The 22,052-nt window shown below is 41.2% G+C and overlaps 1 protein-coding gene across 1 annotated transcript; it reads left to right on the forward strand.

The window, feature by feature from the left end:
• The first annotated feature begins 4,555 nt into the window (after positions 1-4,555).
• On the forward strand, positions 4,556-16,668 carry ppp1r10 (protein phosphatase 1, regulatory subunit 10). The gene is given in 21 exon segments (XM_010775725.1): positions 4,556-4,603; positions 4,779-5,065; positions 8,094-8,202; positions 8,313-8,399; positions 9,290-9,308; positions 9,310-9,427; positions 9,518-9,571; positions 9,664-9,750; positions 10,953-11,093; positions 11,179-11,284; positions 11,394-11,491; positions 11,571-11,698; positions 12,057-12,219; positions 12,684-12,827; positions 12,926-13,172; positions 13,262-13,337; positions 13,730-13,939; positions 14,664-14,787; positions 14,877-15,032; positions 15,035-15,232; positions 15,624-16,668. Coding segments are annotated over 19 exon segments (2,424 nt in total). The 5' UTR covers positions 4,556-4,603; positions 4,779-5,065; positions 8,094-8,095; the 3' UTR covers positions 15,785-16,668.
• Positions 16,669-22,052: the final 5,384 nt, after the last annotated feature.

A 22,052-nucleotide genomic window follows, 5' to 3' on the forward strand; every position in this document is an offset into this window, starting at 1 on the left:
TTTAATAAACGGTGCCTGCCTCTCTTTTCCTCCCCCTCTTCTGACAGCCCAGCAGCAGCAGGAGACGTGGGGAGAGGGAGGCGGGCTATTTCATCGTTATCAGAAAATGATCATATAGGGCTTACACACGGAGCCTTTGGACCCCCAGAGCGTTGCGTATACCGGTCTACCCACCTTGGACCCCCCTCCCACACAGAGCGGAGCAAGGCAACTAAACTTAAAATAATAAGCAGCATTTTACGGCGCGCTATGCATGGGGCCGCCTTGAGGGGGTTTCCCGACATGTCGTTTCAGTAAATTAAAGGGTGTTTCATGTTGTCGTTGCTGTGGGACTTCTTAATACCTTGGAAAATGCCGTTTAATACTTTTTAAAAGCCTTAATTTTCGCTAAATTGATTTATCAACTTTTAATACTTTTTAAGACCCCGCGGACACCCTGCCATTCACATGCACAGAAACCTTTAAAAACACAATACAGTGAAGGAAACATTTGAAGAAAGAATAGGACGTATTTACAAAGGGGTCTTGTGGTACGTACCGTGATCTCTCGCCGTGCCGACTGCCTCATTTAGCTTCTTCTGCTGTTTCATACACACACCTGCAGACAGTCCACAAACACAACATGAGCAGTCTGGAAGAATAGACAGGATTCAGCAGCAACACACACTCACTGTGGACTCACCAGTGCGAGTGGGATCGTACAGCATCCCCGTCTGGGGACTGATGAACTGCTGCAGCAGCTTCACATTCTGGAAGAGAGGACAACAAAATAAAGCTCAGTCTCCCTGGGATCTCAACACAAAGTATCCACCAAATGTACATTATATACGCTGCATTTATTATCTATCGATGTTTTGACTGTCAGATATCAGCTTTTGGATTTTTCTGAATTTTCTAAAATAGTCAAGAAAATATTGAGAAGGTTGTTCAATAACAATCACAATCACTGGTTCAGTACTAGTTTATTTCTTTAAAAATACTGAACAAACTTGACAGAAGCACAAACCAAGATGTAAAATGTTTCACTTTCTTGCTTATTTCCTTTATTCATTTTGAAGGGAAATGTGCCAGTTTATTTGAGAGAACAATGCAGCCAGAGGCATGAGATTAGAATAAAGTCATAAGGTATAATAAGGTTGTTATACATAGTACATTTATTGATATGTATTTAGCACTTTGTGTTACCTTTTGTATCTAAAGAGTGTTCAATATTTCAACAATTACATTTCCATGCAAACAGATCAGGTACACAGCATGTAGCTCAGGTGTGGTGAGGGATGTATAATAGAACCCAGTGTATCTTTGTTGATGGTGCTGTAAGGAGATGCTAACCCACCTGATGGTGGACCACGATGTTTGAATCCCGACACACTGGACACGGGTTTCCAGATACCTTGTCTCCTCTCTACACAAACAGAAGCAGTGTTAGGGTGATTTACACATGTGATGCTCAGACCCAATGAAAGACGGATTATCATATTACAATGCAGGTCTTGCGTGTCTTCTGTGGTGGGATTCCCCCTTTGTGGTTCCTCCTGTAGTCGGCCCACACTGGATTGGTTCCATACCTATTAATGTACTCTGTCATGGGGAAAATAATAATGTAACAGCAAGTACAGGTAATAGTCTGTTTGCCAGCTCATAGAGTCCTGCTGTGAACCCGGAAATGTTGAGTACCCCAAAGTTTTATGTTAGAAATGTATAGTAGGGGTCCCCAGCACATAGAAACTGCTCAGACAATAGTTACAAAAATATCTTGGCCAATTGTGACCGTTTTGGAGGGGTTTTGGGGGTTATCGAGAATGCTGAATCCATTTCTGGCATTGTCCGGATCAAACAAGTCAGTTGTAACCAGAAAGTGGCCATATCTGGACTCACTGGGCTGATTTTGATACATTTTGGGACTCTGGATCATTTGGATTGGACCTTTCAATATTTGATTTGGGTTTCCGGATGAATATAGTCCAGAGATAATAAATACAATTATTCTTCTGGGTAAAATACTTATTTAAAGTTGAAGCGATCCGATGGACTGGTTTCTTCTGTCTTTTCTTTATTCTATTTCTTTTTTTGAAAAGCTAATTCCTTGTATGTGTTATTACACATACAAGGAATTTGCTTTTCAAAAAAAGACAAATACTATATTGAAAGTGGAGAGCTGTGATAGGTAATAATAAAAGAACAGTAATAACACTCATTAGATCAAAAACACTAAAATGAATAAAGGTAGTAAAACTGATTCTGATTAATTTATTTGTGGTGAGATGGGAATATCATATCCCCTTTACTGTTGTTGTGTCCTTGTTTGTGTCTCTGGACTGTACTAAATAAAAACTAAAATAATAATAAACAATGAATAAAAAGGATGTGACAGACTGAAGTACCTTCACTCTCCAGATAGTCCCAGGGTCTGTCCTTGTAGCGGTGCAGGGTCTTAGCCTGAGCAGCAGCATTATTCTGGAGAGATGCTGCCTGGCAGTAAAAGGGACTGGGGGGTGCAAATGGAGAGAGGGCCCCGCATGATCTGACAGGAAGCCTCTGCAGACATGACTGAAAGCAAGAGAAAAGCAGCTGAGCATCGTCATCATCACAACAACAACAACAACAACAAAAACCCTAAGAGCTTCATCTAAATGGTTATGGATGCATGAAGCCACTGACTGCCAATCAAGACAAACATAATCCATTTAGAGACCCTATCCAGAACTCACTGCTTCATAGTGTGTTCAGGTTCTCCCTCTCTATAAGCATGAACAATGTTCACATAATGTACTTGCATATTGCAGCCTACTTGCACTACCTCACAGGATATATTTAAAATTAAAATGTCAAGCTAACTCTTCCCATTTTTTTTTTTACGTATATAGAATCAGAATACCTTTATTCGTTCAACAGATGCGAAATGTACATTTGTTACGGCAAGTAAAGAGCCAAAGATAGCTTAATATCAATCAAGAAGCCTACATAAAAATAATGCATGAAAAAAAAACTAGAAATGACACAATTTACAAAATACACAGCGAATACACAGAATACAAAGTGCACTATGTTTATATGTTCTGTAGATTGGTATATTTGGGAGTAATCTATTTTAAATCAGTATATTGTTTAGATACTCCTGAATATTATTTTGTTACTGAGGATATGTTTATATTGTTTTTTACATTTTAAATTGTTCATATTAATCTTTATTTTATTGTATTTTTAAGTAATATTGTTAATTTTGTAGATTGACTGTCCATTTGCTGCTGTGACACAATCATTTCCCCAACTTGGGATAAATAAAGTATCTATCTATCTATCTAATATGTATCATATTGGCATACGTTTTTTTAGTATATTTTGTATATTTATGTTTTGTGTAAATACTTTATTCATTTCTAAAATGTTACATAGTGTTTTTGTAATATTTTTCTTTGTATAACAGATATGTTTTTGACCTCCTCTTACAACTTATTTCCTTATGTTGTTTATGTTTGCACCAACAAACACCAAAGCAAATTCCTTGTAAACGTACCGGGCAATAACGTCGATTCTGATTCAAAAGCAAAGTGTTGGCAGTGCATAAGAGTGCAAACCAAACCAAACATAAACACATGGTATAAAAAACAATTGGACAAATTCGGCTGTCCTTTCGGACACCCTAGCTAAATGCATATTAAATAACCTGTAAACACGACCTACACATGGCTATCTTGCCTGACATTAAGCTGCGTTGACAGTAATACTACTCTTGTTTTCAATGCAATAAATGCTATTTGGCAATGTGCAACATGTCTTTGGTTTTACAGAGAGGGTATTGTTGAGAAAATCTTATCAAACACAGTAGCGCTACATTGGATTAAATTTACATGGCACGTTAGCTCACTGTGCGACAAACCTTTACCATATGTAAACCTTATTACAAACAGCGTAGACATATGTACATGAATCGGATGATCTGTATATCATCTGTACAGTTGATTCAAATACCTGATACTGCCGTAATTGTTGTAAAATTGAAGGCGAAAGACGGCACAGAATCTTCGCGATGCTTGTTAAGGAGGCAGCCATTTTTTTTCTGTCACAGTTCTGGGTTGTAGGTGAAAGGTCAGCTATTTTTTAGTATTTTGTGTAAAATGTAATATTAAAATGGTATGATTCCTACGTATATTATTAATAAGTATGTGGATGTGTGTAAATCCACATTCTGTCCTTTTTAATTGTACTATATTATTAACATTATGAGTGACGCATGTGAGTATAAAGCATCGACAGACAGACAGACAGTCGCCATTTTGAAGAAATATAATGAACTAAATATATATACAATATGATAACCGAAATCCAGCTTAATCAACAAAATGCGTTAAGGGTTTTAAGTATCTACGAAATTATACAAATATGCAACACTTTGAAGGTGAATCTGTGGAGGTAATCACAATATTAGTATCCACCACGTGTGATACGCCATTGTGCCCATGGTAGCTCAGTGAAGGACGGTTATCCACCATTTTGTTTCAGTGCTAACACAAAGGAAAACGTTGTTCGTGACGTAAAAAGCGTCACTTGGTATAAAACCCAAGTCCCTCCCGCCCGAGCTCATTCCTGGATTTGTTCAGAGGTAAGTGAAGTCAGAAAGAGAGCAAAACTTATTTATAACATTTTCTCCGTCTAAAAATGCGATTTTTTTATTGAATGTTTTAAACAACCAACAGAGGACTTTGATAAAGACGGAGGACGATGACATTTGTCGAAAGAGTCGACATTGAATGTGTGTTTCTTTGTGTGTTTTGCAGGTATGAATTTGCTTTGGCGAAGACTGATCCGTCGAGGACTTTGAACAACTCTACTCAAATTCATATTTTTTCTTCAAGTATTGGACATTTGATTACTATTTTTGCCTCAAGTTTGTTCCTGAAGGAAAGGCTAGCCTTTAACTATAACAGTCCCACCCATAAGAAGTATTTCAGTTGATATTAAAACCATGAAGGTTGACGATATATACTTGATGAAATAAGAGACATAAGTGCCTGAAAAGCACACTCTAATACACCCGAAACGCTGAGGATCTATAGTGTCAATAGTAAGTTGATTTTAAAGTTAAATTGAATCGAGATACATTTAGGTTAAAAAATCGACAAATTACTTAGCGGTAGCTGGTTAGCCGGTACCGTAAGTTAGCTTGTTTTTGGCAAACAATTTGAATATAGACAATGTTATAGTATGAGCTCACACAGGAAAGTGGACGGAGGCACCAGGCTCCGTTTCTTTGTGTGTGAGACGGAATGGACGGGTTGTACAAAAACGAAATAGTCAGTCTATTAATAAAATAACCATAAGCAATCTACTCATAAAGATTGCCGTAGGCATAGACATTTAATTACTGCTTAATGAAGTCGGACTTTTTGCTTGCCAGGTTTGTTTAGTAGGGGCTGCTCCACGGAACGAATACCCACAACAATCTATACATAAAGATTGCGTTAGCTTGAGGATTGTGGACATATTCTATGAAGCACTGTGTGTTGACATGTCGATAACCAAAGCACAGGGACTCGGCAATCTGTGGATAAAGATTGCAGGATGACTAGCGAAGTGGTCTCTCGAAGCACAAACAGTCGGAATTGTCAAACATGGCGGATTGGTTGTGGTTTGATTTTCGCCTTCGGACAGCTCCGGGGGCTGGCGGTGTTCTTGGAGCAACATTTGGGAGTTATTTTTTAACAAAACCGAAATGCAGAGAAAGTACATGTAGCTTTTTGTTGCATTGGTTGGTTCGCTAAATATCTGGTCCTCGCCGACTTGTTTTCCTTCACACCAGCACGGGTTTTGCCAGAAATAGGGAGAGCCATTGTTGCTTGTGTCGACATTGGGTCGTCGTCGAAGTGGTTAACGGAGGGAGGCTGTGATAGCCGCCCCTCCCCCTCTGACAGGAGCAGGCCTGTTTAAGCTATGACACATGACAGTTTAAGCGCGTGCCTTTTATAGGCTGCTTGAACTGCCCTTATATAACCAAGGGCGTCTAATATTGTTATTTGATTCATTCAGTGTCTATATGATGAGTGTTTCTTAGTCATAGTCTGTTGTTGCTCAGCTATAACGAAAATACAGCAAATCTTTGTTTTCTTTCTAGAAGAGTAGTTTGTTTACAAAAATGTACCAGTTATATATATCTGAACACCCCAGTAGGACACAAATAATGTTCTTTCCCCCACTGAACCAGGGCCTTGCTCAAAACAGATTTTGTGTATATGTGTAACTACTGTGATATTTGCAGGAATTGGGTTATTTGCAGTTTTTTGGAGGTCTGAGACTAGATAAAACTTCTACTACAGTTACACGGGTAAGACCTAACTGATTCCTCACATCATTTCCAATGAATTGAACTCCTTCAGAAATACAGGTTCTTCATACGTGTTGTGGCAGGGTGAAGGTTTACCGGTAATCAGAAAACGCATAAAACATGCGGAAAATATGTGCATGCTTTATATGACACGAGCAATTCACTCATGAAGCAGTTTTATTATATTTAATAAGACCCCCTTTGTTAGGATACTTGTTTAATAATTTTAATTGAGATATACATAAAGACAAATTAACCCTTTGTTGGATGTCTATTTGGGTCACTTTGGACTTTTTAAAGATAACAAGTACACTGATTGAATTGATTACACATCCAACACCTTTTATTCATTAGTTTGTTATACGTCACATTACCGTGTGACTATTTGTCACTCTTGTCATGTGATATTGCACTTACCATTCTATTAATTTGTAATGCATTTCTCTATTGTGTAAGTCCACAGTCAGTTCAGTGTCAGTGTGATCATAAGGCGTCCTGTAGGGGGCCGATAGTGTCCTGCTGGCAGTGATGTCCTTAAACATATCTGAGGATATAACAAACTCATTTTACGGTTTAAAAGCATTTCATTGTTCATACAGTTACCTTTACCCCATTTTAAATGTTTTGGGTTGTATATGAATTCTTTTTTAATTGTTTTCGTCATTTCATCTGATTTCTCATGAGGGTTTTACACTGAAGAAGTTTCTGTTCCCATTGTTTTTGTTTGACTTGGAGTTTTGCACAAATGTGAATGATTGTGATAGAAGTGTGGTATTAAAAATGTGATCAATCATTACCGGTAACATTTCTTTCACTAAGTCATATCTATTTTTATTCTAACCAAACGTTGACATTTCAACTTTTTGGTCTTTTTTGTGTCTTGATTCAATACATGTAGTAGTACATCATAGTTAAAGCTATTAATACATCGTATTCATTTACTTTATGATTAGGGAATCACTGTTCCATTTAGTGATAAGTTAAATAAAACAAGTGGATTTGCAGTGAATGTGTAACATTTTGTATGTCAGTAACATGCAGTTGTGTTCTGTGGTCGCTGCTGCCTCTTAAAGAGTCTGTACTGGAATAAACCGTGTTGCATCACTCTTAAATGAGATCAGTCTCCTCTACATGTCTCAGAGAGGGGACACTGCTCATCTGGTGAACTGCTCCAAGCGGGTGGCAGCAGCTGCTCTGTGGAGGTCTGGCTGCAGGAGCAACATGGAGCTGTAGCAGGGGGGAAACGCTGCTGCCTGTGAATAGTAATATGTATGTGGCCATGTCACTAAACTACCATGCTTATTTCTTCTGGCCTGATGTTCAAATGATTCATCAGATTGTCTGTCAGGGTGAGACATGTCGGCCAGCTCCAGTTGTTCCCTCCTGGTTTGAGTGTAAAGCATCAGTTTTTTGGACCATGTTGTTGGAGTGACTTTGATAAGCCCAGGTGGCTGGTGTTGGATTGAGCTGATTCAGTCTCAGTTGTGAGGGGAATCTGAGCCCTGTCAGATTGTTGGCATGAGAGATTGTCGTCTGTCTAGTGTGACAGTTCCTTGTTGGAAACTTTTTGGAGCAAAACAAGTCTGAAATCCTAACGATAGGCTGGTTGTGTTTTTGTGACGTGTAGCTCCCCTTTCCATTTGGCAGGCTAAAAGTCCCTTCTAGAAACAGCCTGTCTAACCTTCCAAATATTTTCTGTTCATACTAGAAACTATAATACACCCATGCCGTGTTGCCATGTGTATTAACAATTTGATATGTGTTTTTTCAGATATGGCAGGGGGACCCGTGGACCCCAGGGAGATCCTGAAGGGAGTGGAGTCTCTGTTGGGGAAGGATGGAGAGCTCCGCAGCCTGGAGGGAGTCCCCAAGGTGTACAGGTGAGCAACAGGAAGTAGTTCTGACACATTGCTGTGACTTTACTGTGGAACCTTCTCTTTTGAATCGTCTTCTACTCATGATATCCTAACACATGCTTCTTTTCATGCAGCCTGATGAAAGCTACTACTAAGATGGTCAGTAGGTGTATGTACCTGAGCATCCTGCTGCAGACCAAATCCCATGATATCCTCAACAGGTAGGCCTCGCTTCCACTCTGCATGCTGTATATATCAATGTATACGTTTGAAATGTTTCCATTCAATAAACTCTTAAAAAATAAAAAAGTAATACAGGGTGTCCGCAGGGTCTTCAAAAGTATTAAAAGTTGATAAATAAATGTAGCGAAAATGAAGGCTATTAAAAAGTATTAAAGGGTATTTTCCAAGGTATTACATTTTGTAGCTTGTTTTCAATAAGTATAAATTGTCCAAAGAGGTTGTATTCTACAGTCTGCCTGAATGTAATCATTGCGTAGGTGTGTAGTGTGATTCTGTGTAGTTTATTTATGGCATCCCGTTGGATTTGACGTTATCTGAACAGGACATCGCACGCTCACTGCTTGATAGCGCGAAGGTCCGTTTACACCGGTTGTTAAACAACATCGTTATGGGGAAATGCAAGTTTGCGTCCAAATGGTTGGAAGATAAGGAGGAAGGACAATCAATACTGTATATAATCAATGTGAGGTAAAGTGTGTTGCCAATGTAACCGGTTAAAACTCAAAGTTGCGATGAGGTCTTAAAATGTATGAAAAGGGTCTTACATTAGTCTTCAGGATTCCTGCATATACCCTGTAATAATATTTGTTCAGAGTTTTAAAGTGCTTGTAATATTTAGTTGTCTAAAAATGATTTGTTAAACATTCAAACAGCTGTTTTGCAGGCAATTCTCAAGAAACAGGAAGTTATAGAATTGACTACATTAGTGGTTTCTTGAGTCATTTTGTTATTATTTTTAAATCACTTTTTTATATATGTTATTTTTATGGCTTCCTCATGGCAATAATTCTTACACCTTCCAAACTTCTCCCTACACCAAGTGTTGCCCATCCTCCATTATTTAATCATTTGTTCCCGCTTCCATCAGGTTTATCAGAGTCGGGGGCGTACAGGATGCTCAACGCCTGGCTCACCTACTCCAAAAACCACCAACAACTTCCCCGTGCCTGCAGCTCATCTTGCTCACCCCTCCAGAAGCTCCCTCTCAAAGTGGACCACCCTCAAAACAGGTGGGTGTTGGGCAGTAGTAATGTCTGCGGACTCTGTTGAATGTTATAGTCTGCTAACTTCCTGTTTGTGCTGCCTAATCTTCCCCCAGACAACACCGCCAAGCTGGTGAAGCGGCTGAGTAAACTGCAGATATCAGAAGGTTAGTTTCGCTTGACATTAAGCACGAAATGGTATCCTGATATATCAGTAGTGTGTATTAGGTATACCAATAAACCTGCTTCAGCCGCTTAGACGCTGGAGAAGTTGGCACCGTGCTCGGGACAGGCTGGATGGCTACCATCCGCTCCAGAGTGTTCGCACGGCTAACTTCCCTGGCAGGTAGCACACCCCATCCATTTTACCTGTCAAATGTCGTCCTGTGCTCACCATGGGTCCCAATCGGCTATTCAGCACCTAATCATTCGCAGGGTAGAAAGAAGTATCACATCCTGTATTTAGTAGAGAGGCCTAGTGTAGAAAGTACTTGTTCAGGTTTGCCGGGGTCTTAAGCTATCAAAAAGTATTCAAGCCTGTTAAACGCCCAAGGTCCCGTCAGGCGGTACTTTTTTTTTTCACGACACCGTGTCGTCGGGGATCTTAATATTTAAGAACGCTATTAATGTGTTATACCAAGATTTAACAGGAATAATCTCAGGCTAACTGACCGAATAGACCATTTTCACCAAAACAAAGCCAGCAAAGTCTCATAAGAAGCATCTAAATGANCTGGTGTCTTTTTAGCTTTAGAAAAGAGCATTACCTTGTTTTTCTCAACATTTAAAAGAAGCTTTAGTTCAGAGAGCTGAGTCTGAATAATGTAAAAAACAGCCTGTAATTTAACACCAGCCTCCTGAATGGAGGGACCTGCACAGTACATCACGGTATCATCCGCATACAAATGTAAAGTAGCTTCAATGATAAGGCGTTATCACAAGCTGTTTAGTTGTGCTATCTTACAATCCATACTGTATGTAGTAGATGTGAGGGGAAGTGTGTCGCCAATGGAACCGGTTAAAACTCAAAGTGGCGATGAGGGCTTAAAATGTATTACATTTGACTTCAGGATCCCTGCATATACCCTGTTGTTACAAGTAGAAGTCCTGCATTCAAAATGGTCCTCAAGTGAAAGTAGAAAAGTATTCTCATCAAAATATAGTGAAAGTAGTGACAGTAAAAGTAGTCATTGTGCAGATTGGTCCATTTCAGAATAATAGATATGATATGTTTTATAATGATTGATCATGAAAGTGTTCTCAAAGCTGGTAAAGGTGCAGCTAGTTTGAATGACTTTGTATACTGCAGGGTAGCTTGTGGATTTACTCCAGGTGGAACTAAAGTCTGATTTAACACTTGATTATATTTCACATCATTCATCCACATCTGTAAAGTAACTAAAGGTATTAAATACATGGAGTTCACTAAAAGTACACAATTTACCTTTTCAAAAAATTGAAATACTCAAGTGAAGTATAAGTACCTTAAGTACAGTACTTGACTAAATGTACTTGGTTACTTAACACCAGTGATCATTTCTCTTGCAGATAAGAAGAAGAAGAAAGAGGAGGCCAAGGTGGCAGTAAAGGAGGTGAAGGAGGTGAAGGAAAAGATTGTGGTGGAGGAGGAGAAGAAGAAGGAGAAACCCAAAGCTCATGCTCCCAGCCACACCAAGATCCGCTCCATAGGTAAACCTGACGCTGAGCACTGAGGAAGTGAATTCTGTTTGTATAAGTTCTGTATGAGAGATGAAATATGTTGTGTGTTGAGTAGGATTGGAAATAGACACGCCCAACCCAGCCCCTGCTAAGAAGACGCCCGTCGCCCCTCAGCTGGGGGACAAGTACAACATCAAGCCCCCTGTCCTCAAGAGGCCAAGGTACTGCTGCCCCCCCATATCTGCTTGTCTGTTGTGTATTCTTGCAGCTGTCTCGTCGCTGCCCTCCGGTGGCGGATCAGAGTACTGACATGTTTCCTTTATTTTTCAGCTCTGGTCCAACAGAAGCCCCGCCCCTGGAGAAGAAATACAAACCCTTAACCATCAACTCCGCCAAAGAGATCAAGATCAAGATCATTCCAGCTCAACGTACGTTCAGACACACAATGATATATAAAAGAGATGATAGTGATGTAGCTGTGCTCACCGCTCCTGTTTCTCCCTGCAGCCATGGAGTGCACCGGGTTCCTCGATGCTCTGAACTCTGCTCCAGTGCCCGGGGTCAAAATCAAGAAGAAGAAGTCTGCTCCGACCAGTCCAGCTGGGAACAAGGCTGTGTCCCCCACGTCTAACAAGGTACCGTCAGTCTGTATTCTGGCTATTGTCAGTCCACGCACTCAGAACATTTTCCTTCCAATTTCATTTGCAGTTATGATGGCCAATGTTAGTCCCAAATAGCCTCTGAACGTTTTTATTCTGTATCTAATAATAACTTTCAGTCCAAAACATCAAGAATCATTGTCTATCATTTCATTTGTATTCATTATAGCCAAAATGCCTCAGAATGCTTTGATTTGAATCTGTTATGGTCTTCGTCAATCCAAAACTTCCTCAGAATTTGTATATATTTTATTTTGAAGGTTTTATTTGAGTTTTTTTCCCAGGTTCTCAGAAAATGTAACCAAACGTCCCTCTCTTCCTTCTTTGTTCTCAGGCTAACCCCTTTGACAGCAGCAAACCCGCTGTGTACTCTTCATCTCCAACTAAACCTTCATCTCCTGAAGGAGCTGTCTCCATCACGCCTGTGGATGACAACCTGGAGCCAGATCGGCCGGGGACCCCCGTCCCCTCGGAGGAGCCAGAGGCCTCTGACAACGGTCAGTCCTCCTCACACAGACTCACATGCTCTGTGAGGTTTCTCTTTGGTTTCATTCAAAGGTCCAACGGGTTCAAAGGGCTTTATTGTTCTGTGTACAGTGGAGACATGCAAGGACACACTTAAGTCACCAGCTCCTCCAACAATGCATCATAAATATATATCAGACCTACAACTATATCAAAAGATCAATAGAAATAGTGCCAAAAATAAAGAGTGTAGAAATAAAATAGTGCAAGAGAATGCTGCAAGACTAATGCAGGAGAAGTTCAATGTATGCAAGTCAAATAGGATAAGATGTAAATGGAATGTTAAATGAAATAGTGCTAAATGTACTAATAGATCAATCTGTGAGATGCAAACAGAGGAACTGAATGAAGTTGTGAAGACACAGAGCTCAGGAGTTCAGCAGCATCTGTTCAGAATGAGGGTGTGCTCAATGTTAGTGTGTCTTATTGTTTGTAGGTGAGACGCCTAACGCGCTGGCAGAACCTCGGGGGGAGGAGGAGAGTCTGACCAAGAAGGGCAAGAAGAAGAAGACGGTCCACTGGGCGGAGGAGGAGCAGCTCAAACACTACTTCTACTTTGACCTGGATGAGACAGAGCGAGGTACAGCGCATGCTTCCTGTCGCACCATGTCCATTACTGTAAAACACAGTTATTACAATATGACCAAATGATGAACCTCATTTTCATCTTACTCACAGTCAACGTCAACAAGATTAAGGACTTTGGTGAGGCCGCCAAACGGGAGCTGATGATGGACAGGCAGACGTTTGAGATGGCCCGCCGCCTCTCCCATGACACCATGGAGGAGAGGGTCCCCTGGTCCCCGCCGAGGCCCCTGACGCTGACGGGCTGCCTGGTCAGTGCCGGGGCCAACAGCACAGAGAAACTGAGCCAGAGAGACCGCGAGATGGGCATCCTGCAGGAGATCTTCCTCACCAAAGACAGGTAGGGAACAGGATTAGATGCTTCCAGGCTCATCTGAAGATGTGCTCTAAAGTCAGTATTAATCACTTCCATCTCTCTCTGATCACTAGTGTGCCGGACAGTCCACATGAACCAGAGCCAGAGCCGTATGAACCCATGCCCCCCCGAATCATCCCACTGGATGAGGTCAGTACACACACACACACACACACACACACACACACACACACACACACACACACACACACACACACACACACACACACACACACACACACACACACACACACACACACAGACCACACACACACACACACACACACACACACACACACACACACACACACACACACACACACACACACACACACACACACACACACACACACACACACACACACACACACACACACACACACACACACATACACACACACACACACACTACACACACACACACACACAGACACACACACACACACACACACACACACACCACGCACGCACGCACCCCACACACACACCATGTATCTCATGAGACACATTGTGTAATGTGTGTGATACTGTGTCCGCTGCAGGACTCTTCCATGGGGGATGATGGCTACGCGGAGCCCATGGACACCACCCAGCCGGGCTCCATGGCCCCGGGCGAGAGCTCCAAGCTGCCTCCTGTCCTTGCCAACCTCATGGGCAACCTGAATAACAGCTCCCGCAGCCCGCAGACCAACCCCGTCAGCAGCCCTGTGGCCCCCACCGTCAACGTGCAGGAGCTGCTCACCTCCATCATGGTGAGAACCGTCAGGAGAAGCTTTCACATACTATTTTACAATCATGATCATGGTTTCCTTTTTTAACGTGCTAATCAAAATACACATTCAATATGTAGTCTAGGGGTCTCCAACTCATTTTAGATTAGGGGCCACATGCAGCCTCAGGTCAAATCCCAGCATAATAACCTATTAGCACAACTCAACCGGTTCGCTTTGTTTAGGAGCAAAAGAGTACATTCTGAAGATGTTCACATTTAATGAACTATCTTTTTACAAACTTTATGAACAACCTGAAACTTCTTTAGAAAAATAAGTGCAATCTCAACAGTATTATGTCTCAGTTGATCCTTTCCATATGTGCATTACGACGTACAGATCAGTGTAGAGAAACATCTAGACACAGGTACCTGGAACTGATGATGAAGATATGTTACTTTCCAAACAACTATTTTACATTCACTTCCACATCTGTGCAGTAACCCTCACACACCAGCATACAGACTAAAGTGAAGAAGGTGCCTTGTGAAGGAAATGCATACAAAAAACATAAAAGTCGGGAAAATAGCAGTTAATGTCTTCTCTGTGATCTAAAGTCACCCGTGGGTCGGATTGGACCCTCTGCCGGGTCGGTGTTGGCCTGCGGGCCGTATGTTTGACACCACTGATGTAGACCGTCAAATATGTGCACAGTTGTGTTTGGAGCTGTGTTGTGTATCTCATGTGTGTTTGTGTGTATCTTTAGGGTGCCTCTGGTAACCAATCCACTGAAGACCTGATCAAGCAGCCCAACTTTTCTGACAAGATCAAACAGCTGCTGGGCTCCCTGCAGCAGACCCAGAACCAGAACCCCAACGGACCTCCACCAGGTAAACTTCCCATCTAATTCTCCCATCTTGTCTTGCTGTCCCAGCATGCTTTGCTTGTTCTGTGACTCATCATTATTGTCTCTCTCTAGTCAACCCGGGTCTGCTGGGTCACGGTCCGGGTATGAACAACATGAACATGCACATGCCGATGCCCATGAATGGCGGATACCCCCCCAACAACCCCCCCGGCGCTCCCCGCTTCAACCACCCTCCACCTCCGCACAACCACGGCCCCCCGTTCAACACGGGGGCCCGCGCATGATGGGGCCGCCGCCGGGCCAGGGCCGAGGAGACAACGGGAACTACTGGGGAGACGACTCCATGAGAGGAGGGCCGCCCAGGGGGGGCCACTTCCACAGAGGAGGGCGGGGCCGTGGGGGGGGAGAGCCGGGCTTCAGGGGCCGAGGACGAGGGGGGCCCAGAGGAGGACACAACAACATGAATGGTATGTGGGACAATTTTCTCAGATGTTCTCAGCACAAAACAACAAAGGCCAATTGCAAAAAGTCAACACAAATATTTATAGTAATGATGACTCGGCAACTTGTGCAGAGTTCCCGTTAGCCGGTAAGTACCGGACTATGACCGGTAAAATATGCTGAAGACGGCAAATCTAAATCTCTCCGGTCAAAATGTCCTGTCAAAAATAATGATACCTTTCGGGAAAACCCTCCCAGTAAAATAAAGGAAGATTCAATACAAAATGAATAAATACAATATAATAAATAACTAAAACAATGATAATAATACATTGAAATATGTCCACTGATGGCCTGATGTTTCCTGGTAGGGTGTTTTTGATGTGATGCTAACGCTGTTCTCTCTCCTCTCGTCAGACATGTCCAAGAGGCCTGTGTGTCGTCACTTCATGATGAAGGGCAGCTGCCGGTACGAGAGCAACTGTGCTTTCTACCACCCTGGTGTCAACGGACCCCCACTGCCCCCAAACCACCCCGCCAACAACCAACACAACCAGCACCCGCAGCACGGACACTAGCCTGGGAACAATGGTTGGCCCCCGGAGGAGCCGTTCATTGATCAAACTGCAGCTCTGTGAGAGCAGAGAGACTGACCCTGCAGGGCCTCAGCTCTGACGCACTGTGTTTTTAGCGGCATCATTTTAACAGTGAGACTGAAACATGCCACCACTTGACCACTACGTGTGAGCTGCTCCATCAACATGGAGTGTCCTTAGCTCTTCTTCTCATTGTGGCTGTTGTACTGTGTACCTACCTGATATTGCTTCATATTCCTTCATGGGTCGGTTTGTACAGAAGTCGGCAAGTTTGACCTTCCTGTGTGACACTGGGAGCACTTTATAAAGAAAAAGGCCAATAGAATTTAGACACAGTCATGATTCCTTCAAATGGACCTAAGGAAGAATTGCACAGAATCGAAACTGCTTTCTTAACTTGAACTCTGCTGACCTTTGAGACTTTTTTCCAGCATTGAAGGTGATAAGATTAAGAAGAACGGCAGTGTGTGTGTCATCAAGCTTTCTTCTGTGCACTCGCTTCAGTCAGAGCATTAGATGGACGTGTGTGTGGCGGGAAAATCATGAGCTTCTAACATGAACGCTTCGGAAGCAGCTGCTGCTGCGTGTGCTCTGTGTTATCTGTGGGTCAGATATGTGGAACGTTTTCTGTGAAAACTTTAACCTTTGTGTCTCTTGTGGGACGGTAAGAATGTATTGGTTCTTGTTGCTCCCTCCACCCTCTGTGTTTTTTTATTTTATTTTGATGCAATCTTGAGACCTTTGGCCCTTTTTAGATGGGTTCATTATGAGATGATTATATGAATACAGAAATACACATTCATAAAGTCATATTTTCAGTTGAATTTTTTTGTACACAGTGTATTGAATAAACGTCCAAACATAAATATGCCTTGTTTAATTTGAAAGTGGGACAGCTGGAAACAAGAAGCAGTTGGGATGAGTGGAAACATTCTGCAAAGAATAATTCCATGGAAAACAACTTTACAACATGCAACACTCGCATGCAATGGGTACATGGAAAGTGATCTCAATCATTACCTCTGCCCATACTGACTCGACTGTCAAATAGTTTATATACATTTTTGTATCATTTATTGGGGAAAGATCAAATATGACATTACGTCTATAGACCAAGCTCTTCAAGATAGATTCTTAATGAGTGCATGACTAACACAGTGTTTGTGTCCACCAACAGAGGGAGCCATGGAGCTGCTGGTCACAGCTCAACTCTAGAATTAAGTAAGTAAGCAAAGTGGCTGAAATGTTCAATACTCCCCACTATATCAATATCAGAGTAGACGTCAGGAGTCTCTATGAATGAGTAATGGACCCCCTCAGGCCTTACAGTTTCACCTCTCATGTGATGTGTGTGCTCCCCCTTTCAGCTGAACAGAAGAACATGTGACATTGGGCAAACAAAGAATTTTCAGGTCATTTAAGTTGAGGTTTATTTGAAATTGGTTAATCATCTCTAGATCTCAGCACTAAAGGGATAGTGTAAGGAATTTGTCTGCATCTAGCGTTCAGATTGCTAAATGAATCCCCTCAGGTTAGCCCACAGTGTGGTTTCTTTCTTACTGAACCATCATCTCCCTGAGGCCATCCTCACCTCAACTCTACTCATCCAGGCAGAGGCTGGAGTTACTGCAGTTGGTTATTGTGCCGAGAAATCAAATAGGTTAGCCTTCAGGTAACATAGAAACATAAAAGAGGCTTCTTGGAGTGGTGCAAAAACGAGGCCTCAAACCTAATATTGAGTTAGGGATTTCAAATGAGATACCCCACTGGTATGCGCAGATCTAAGATCCAGTAGAAATGATAAAAAAGTAAAAGTCTGCTGCTTATTGTTCTACTAGGCCAAAATAGAGTCAAATAGTATATGAGAGTGAGAGTGTGTTAATGAATATATTTGGCAGTTTGGAGTAAGTCTGTAGATGTGTTTGTGTGTGTGTGTTTCATGTATAGGCCTCTCACGAGAATTTATTTTGTTGGATACATTATTGCGATAAACAATAATATTGTCGGCACCGTTGTATGACCATTTTAGACCACTGACATAATGATAATATATAATAATAATTCAAGTACATCCTTTCAAACTGCTCAACAACATCCTCATGTAAATGGCAATTTATCGAGGTCAGAAAAGTTATCGAGTTCATTTTTATTTATCGTACGATAAGTCAAATAATTGCACACAGGCACACAATAAAACAGTGGAAACAAACATGTGTTTGACTTTCATTAGTGAATGAAACTTTGTGCCCTTTATAGTCTGTGTCCAATATTGTGTATTTGTATATATCCTATATACAGTGGGGCAAAAAAGTATTTAGTCAGCTACCAATTGTGCAAGTTCTCCCACTTAAAAAGATGAGAGAGGCCTGTAATCACACACATCACAGACACACACACACACANTTGAAAAAAACATGTGTTTTGACTTTCATTAGTGAATGAAACTTTGTGCCCTTTATATTCTGTGTCCAATATTATGTATTTGTATATATTGTTATATATATCCTATATATATGCTAAGGTCCCGCTACTGACACGATAGCAGTCATTTAGTGCGCATATGTGTAATCAAACCCATGATATCAAAATCTCACTCCAGACAGGTACTCAAAGTTGGCAACCCTGGTCTAAATGAGACTTCTAATCTTTCTCACGCTGAACGCTTTAAGCCTTTAGTTTAGCAGAGGTGATGTTGAGTCATCACAGTTTGTTTATTGCCTAATGTTAGCGTTTTACTTCTGGAGATTGCCTTTTTAGTCTTCAGAAATGACATAAGTGGTGTTAATACTTTGTTCTAAAACCAAATGCATGAAGAACTGATGACATCCCATCTGCTTTGGCAAGGTTTACTACTAATATCTAATGTTAGCTTGCTCACACACAGGATTTACATGGTTACATGATACCTGATTAGCTTCAGAATGTTAGAGCTGTGAACCTGTTATCCTCACAGGGCTGCTAACATGCTGCTCCCAGACAGGAAGTGGAATTATAAGAACATATAGGACTGTTTAGGAGGAAGTGACAATGCTGCAAAAGTTGTGATGTACTAAATTGAACAGCCCTGAAATCTGTTTAACCTTTAAGAATGTTGTAAGTTGTGTCACCAATGTTTAAAGACATATTTGTTTAATACATTTTGCTTTGCATTAAATGAATATATTGTCACAGAAGCAAAAATGAAGTAGTTACTGTCTCTCTGTGTGTGTGTGTGTGTGTGTGTGTGTGTGTGTGTGTGTGTGTGTGTGTGTGTGTGTGTGTGTGTGTGTGTGTGTAAGTGTAAGTGTACATTTACATGATCTGAAAGCAATGGATATGTGTGTTTAGTTAACACAACGTGTGTGTGCCGGTATTTCTCAGCTTTATCTAAGGTGAGTGCATGAGCAGCTGCATTGTGCTTCAGTTAAAACCAGGAAGTTGCATCCTATTCAAGCAGCCAGCCAATAGCATTGTGCTTGTGGGGGAACGGCGTCAGATCCGTGTTATCAGGGCGGAGTGCAGCTGCTCAGTGTGAGTGTGAATAGGAGCGGCCTTTCACCCTGCCCTCTAGTTCAAATATTGATCCTAGTGCTGGGACAACAGTGACCGGGAGACGCAGTGAAAGCCAACACAGACGGAGCGGGGGGTTAGGACACCTCAGCACTAACTGCTCCCACATCCTGGTTAGAGCTACACCACAACACTGTTATTTATTCAGGGCTCCGCGGGACGTTGGGTTTCTCAAACAATGCAATGAGTGTCAAACAAGAAAATGCTTGATACTTGAAAATGCTTTAAGAAACACAACAGCCTACATCACACCTCTCCATAGGGTTTCATTTATTTTGTTAGCAGCTCATTCCTTAAAACAGAAGCCTCAGATTGCTTATAAGAAGAGGGAATAAACGATACAATTCAAGCTTCTTATGTAATTAAGTTATTGGGCTTTTTTTTTATCAATTAAGATTTGTTTGAAAATATTTCCAACTTTAATTATTTGAAAAGTGGGCTTATTGACACATGAATACTGTGTAATATATTTTAACATATATATTTCAGAAGTAGGATATATGACAAGCACAAGTTTCATTTGTGCACCATGTTTCATTTAACTTTTTTAATTAGCTGGGGGCTGTTTCAAAATGGGCCGCGGGCCGTGTTTTGCCCCTGGGCCGTAGTTTGGACAGCCCTGATCTAGGCAATGACATAACACCATACATTGTACAAAAGCGTTTGACTGATTGGTGTATCCAATATTTCCTATAGATTCATGAATATTTTTTCAGCCATATCTCGCAGTCAGTGGATGTAGTTTGAACATTTGTCATGCAGATGGTTCAGCTTGTCAACATGTACCTACAGTAATTAGAGAACTTCAGTCATATGATAGGTGATTCTATATGGGGGGAGATGGTAACTTTACTTGGAAAATGTACCATTCGAACAAATTAAATATAAGTACGCTTCAAAACTTGATTATTGACTATTGACTCATTGTCATTGATATATTACTATATGTTAAAACATTTGAATGATGTCAGCAGCATTTTAATGTTTTACCTGGTAAGGGAAAACTGTTATACAACATATAATATGATGATAGTAAAGATGTGTGTCTTAAGTGTTTATTTATTGATATTCTTGGCGACAGTAGCTGAGTCTGTAGGGACCTGGCCTTGGAACCGAACGGGCCTCGGTTCTAGTCCCGATCGGACCAAATATAATACGGATTGTGGGCTGGTAGCTGGAGAGGGGCCAGTTCACTTCCTGGGCCCTGCTGAGCAAGGAAGGAGTAACGTTTTTATACTGTAGATATGTACATAGACTTGCTCCTGTTTATTGTTTTAATTGTTATTTTAGTTCATTTAATTTGATTATGTTTATGCTTTCTTCCACCTTTAAAGATTGCCTGTACACTTACTGCTGCAACAAAAATAATTTACCAATTTGGGAGGGAAAGATAAAGTGCCTATCTATCTATCTATCTATCTTTCTTTCTTTCTTTCTTTCTATCTATCTATCTATCTATCTATCTATCTATCTATCTATCTATCTATCTATCTATCTATCTATCTATCTATCTATCTATCTATCTAACCTTGGTCAAAGTCAATATTTGTTTTATATAGTGGTGGTCTAATGGATAGTGAGGTGGGCTGAAGATCGGAAGGTTGTGAGTTCAAATCCCGCCAGGAACACCAGCACTAGTGTGCCCTTGAGTAAGGCACTTAGTCCTTAGTTACTCCAGGGAGAATGTCCCTGTGATTGGTCATTGGAAGTCGCTTTGGATAAAAGCCTCAGCTAAATGAAATGTGATATCTATGTGTCTCAGGGGTCTTTCCAGTCTTTCCAGTCTTTACAGCATAAGTCATCCTCTGTCCTTAGACCTTCCCAGTGAAGGAAACAAGGAAACAATCCCGAATGAACAACACATTTAATGGAAGGCAAAACTGTTAGAGCTATGGAGAGCAACAGAGGTGGCATGAACGGGTAGATGTCAACATTGAAATAAACAACATCAGATCAACAGATACTCTCTGATTGATTTGACTGATTGTCAATGACCTTTGGAGTTCAGTTAGCGCCTCCACGTAACTGTAAAAAATAAAAATAAATGTCCTTCGGAATCCACGCCCGCTAACGAGTCGTGTCTGTATGGTTGTTTCCGCAAAATAGCAGGCCTGTCTCTGCTATCATGTTACAGCTGATAGACTGGTGTAAGTGATGACGTATTTTTGTAGGACGACCCGGAAGTTAGCATGGCAAGACTTCCTCAACATAAAGCAATTCGATTTTTCCATTGTATTTCGGTATATTGCAGAAAATAAACTCTGTATCGAACACACGTTATGGTACATTACATGTTTGTTCAGTAGGATAATCTCCACACAAATAACACAACTTTTAGATCAATCATCATTAAAAAGCTAAACTAACTAACTCGAGGTTGCACGGCTGCACGTCACCCCCGCTAAGCGAAAGGCGGATTTGTGATGCCATGATGATGTTTAGTAGTTTAGTTTAGCAACTGGCTTTTTTAAGCAGAGAAGCTTCAGACATTCACCAGTGGCATATTTATTGATGTATTTAATGTCCTAGACAAAAAGAGAAAATATTGTAAGCTTATGGTAACCACAGATCTTATTATGCTTCTAACCAAAAACATGCTTCAAAAAACATTGACTTCAAGAAAAGGGAACCGAAAGTGGTAAAATGCCTATCTTTTCTGGTTTAAGGAATCATTCCTGCACCACTCTATAGAATTGTTAAT

This window comes from Notothenia coriiceps, unplaced genomic scaffold, assembly GCF_000735185.1.
Source record: "Notothenia coriiceps isolate Sejong01 unplaced genomic scaffold, NC01 NC01_scaffold00015984, whole genome shotgun sequence".
NCBI lineage: Eukaryota > Metazoa > Chordata > Actinopteri > Perciformes > Nototheniidae > Notothenia > Notothenia coriiceps.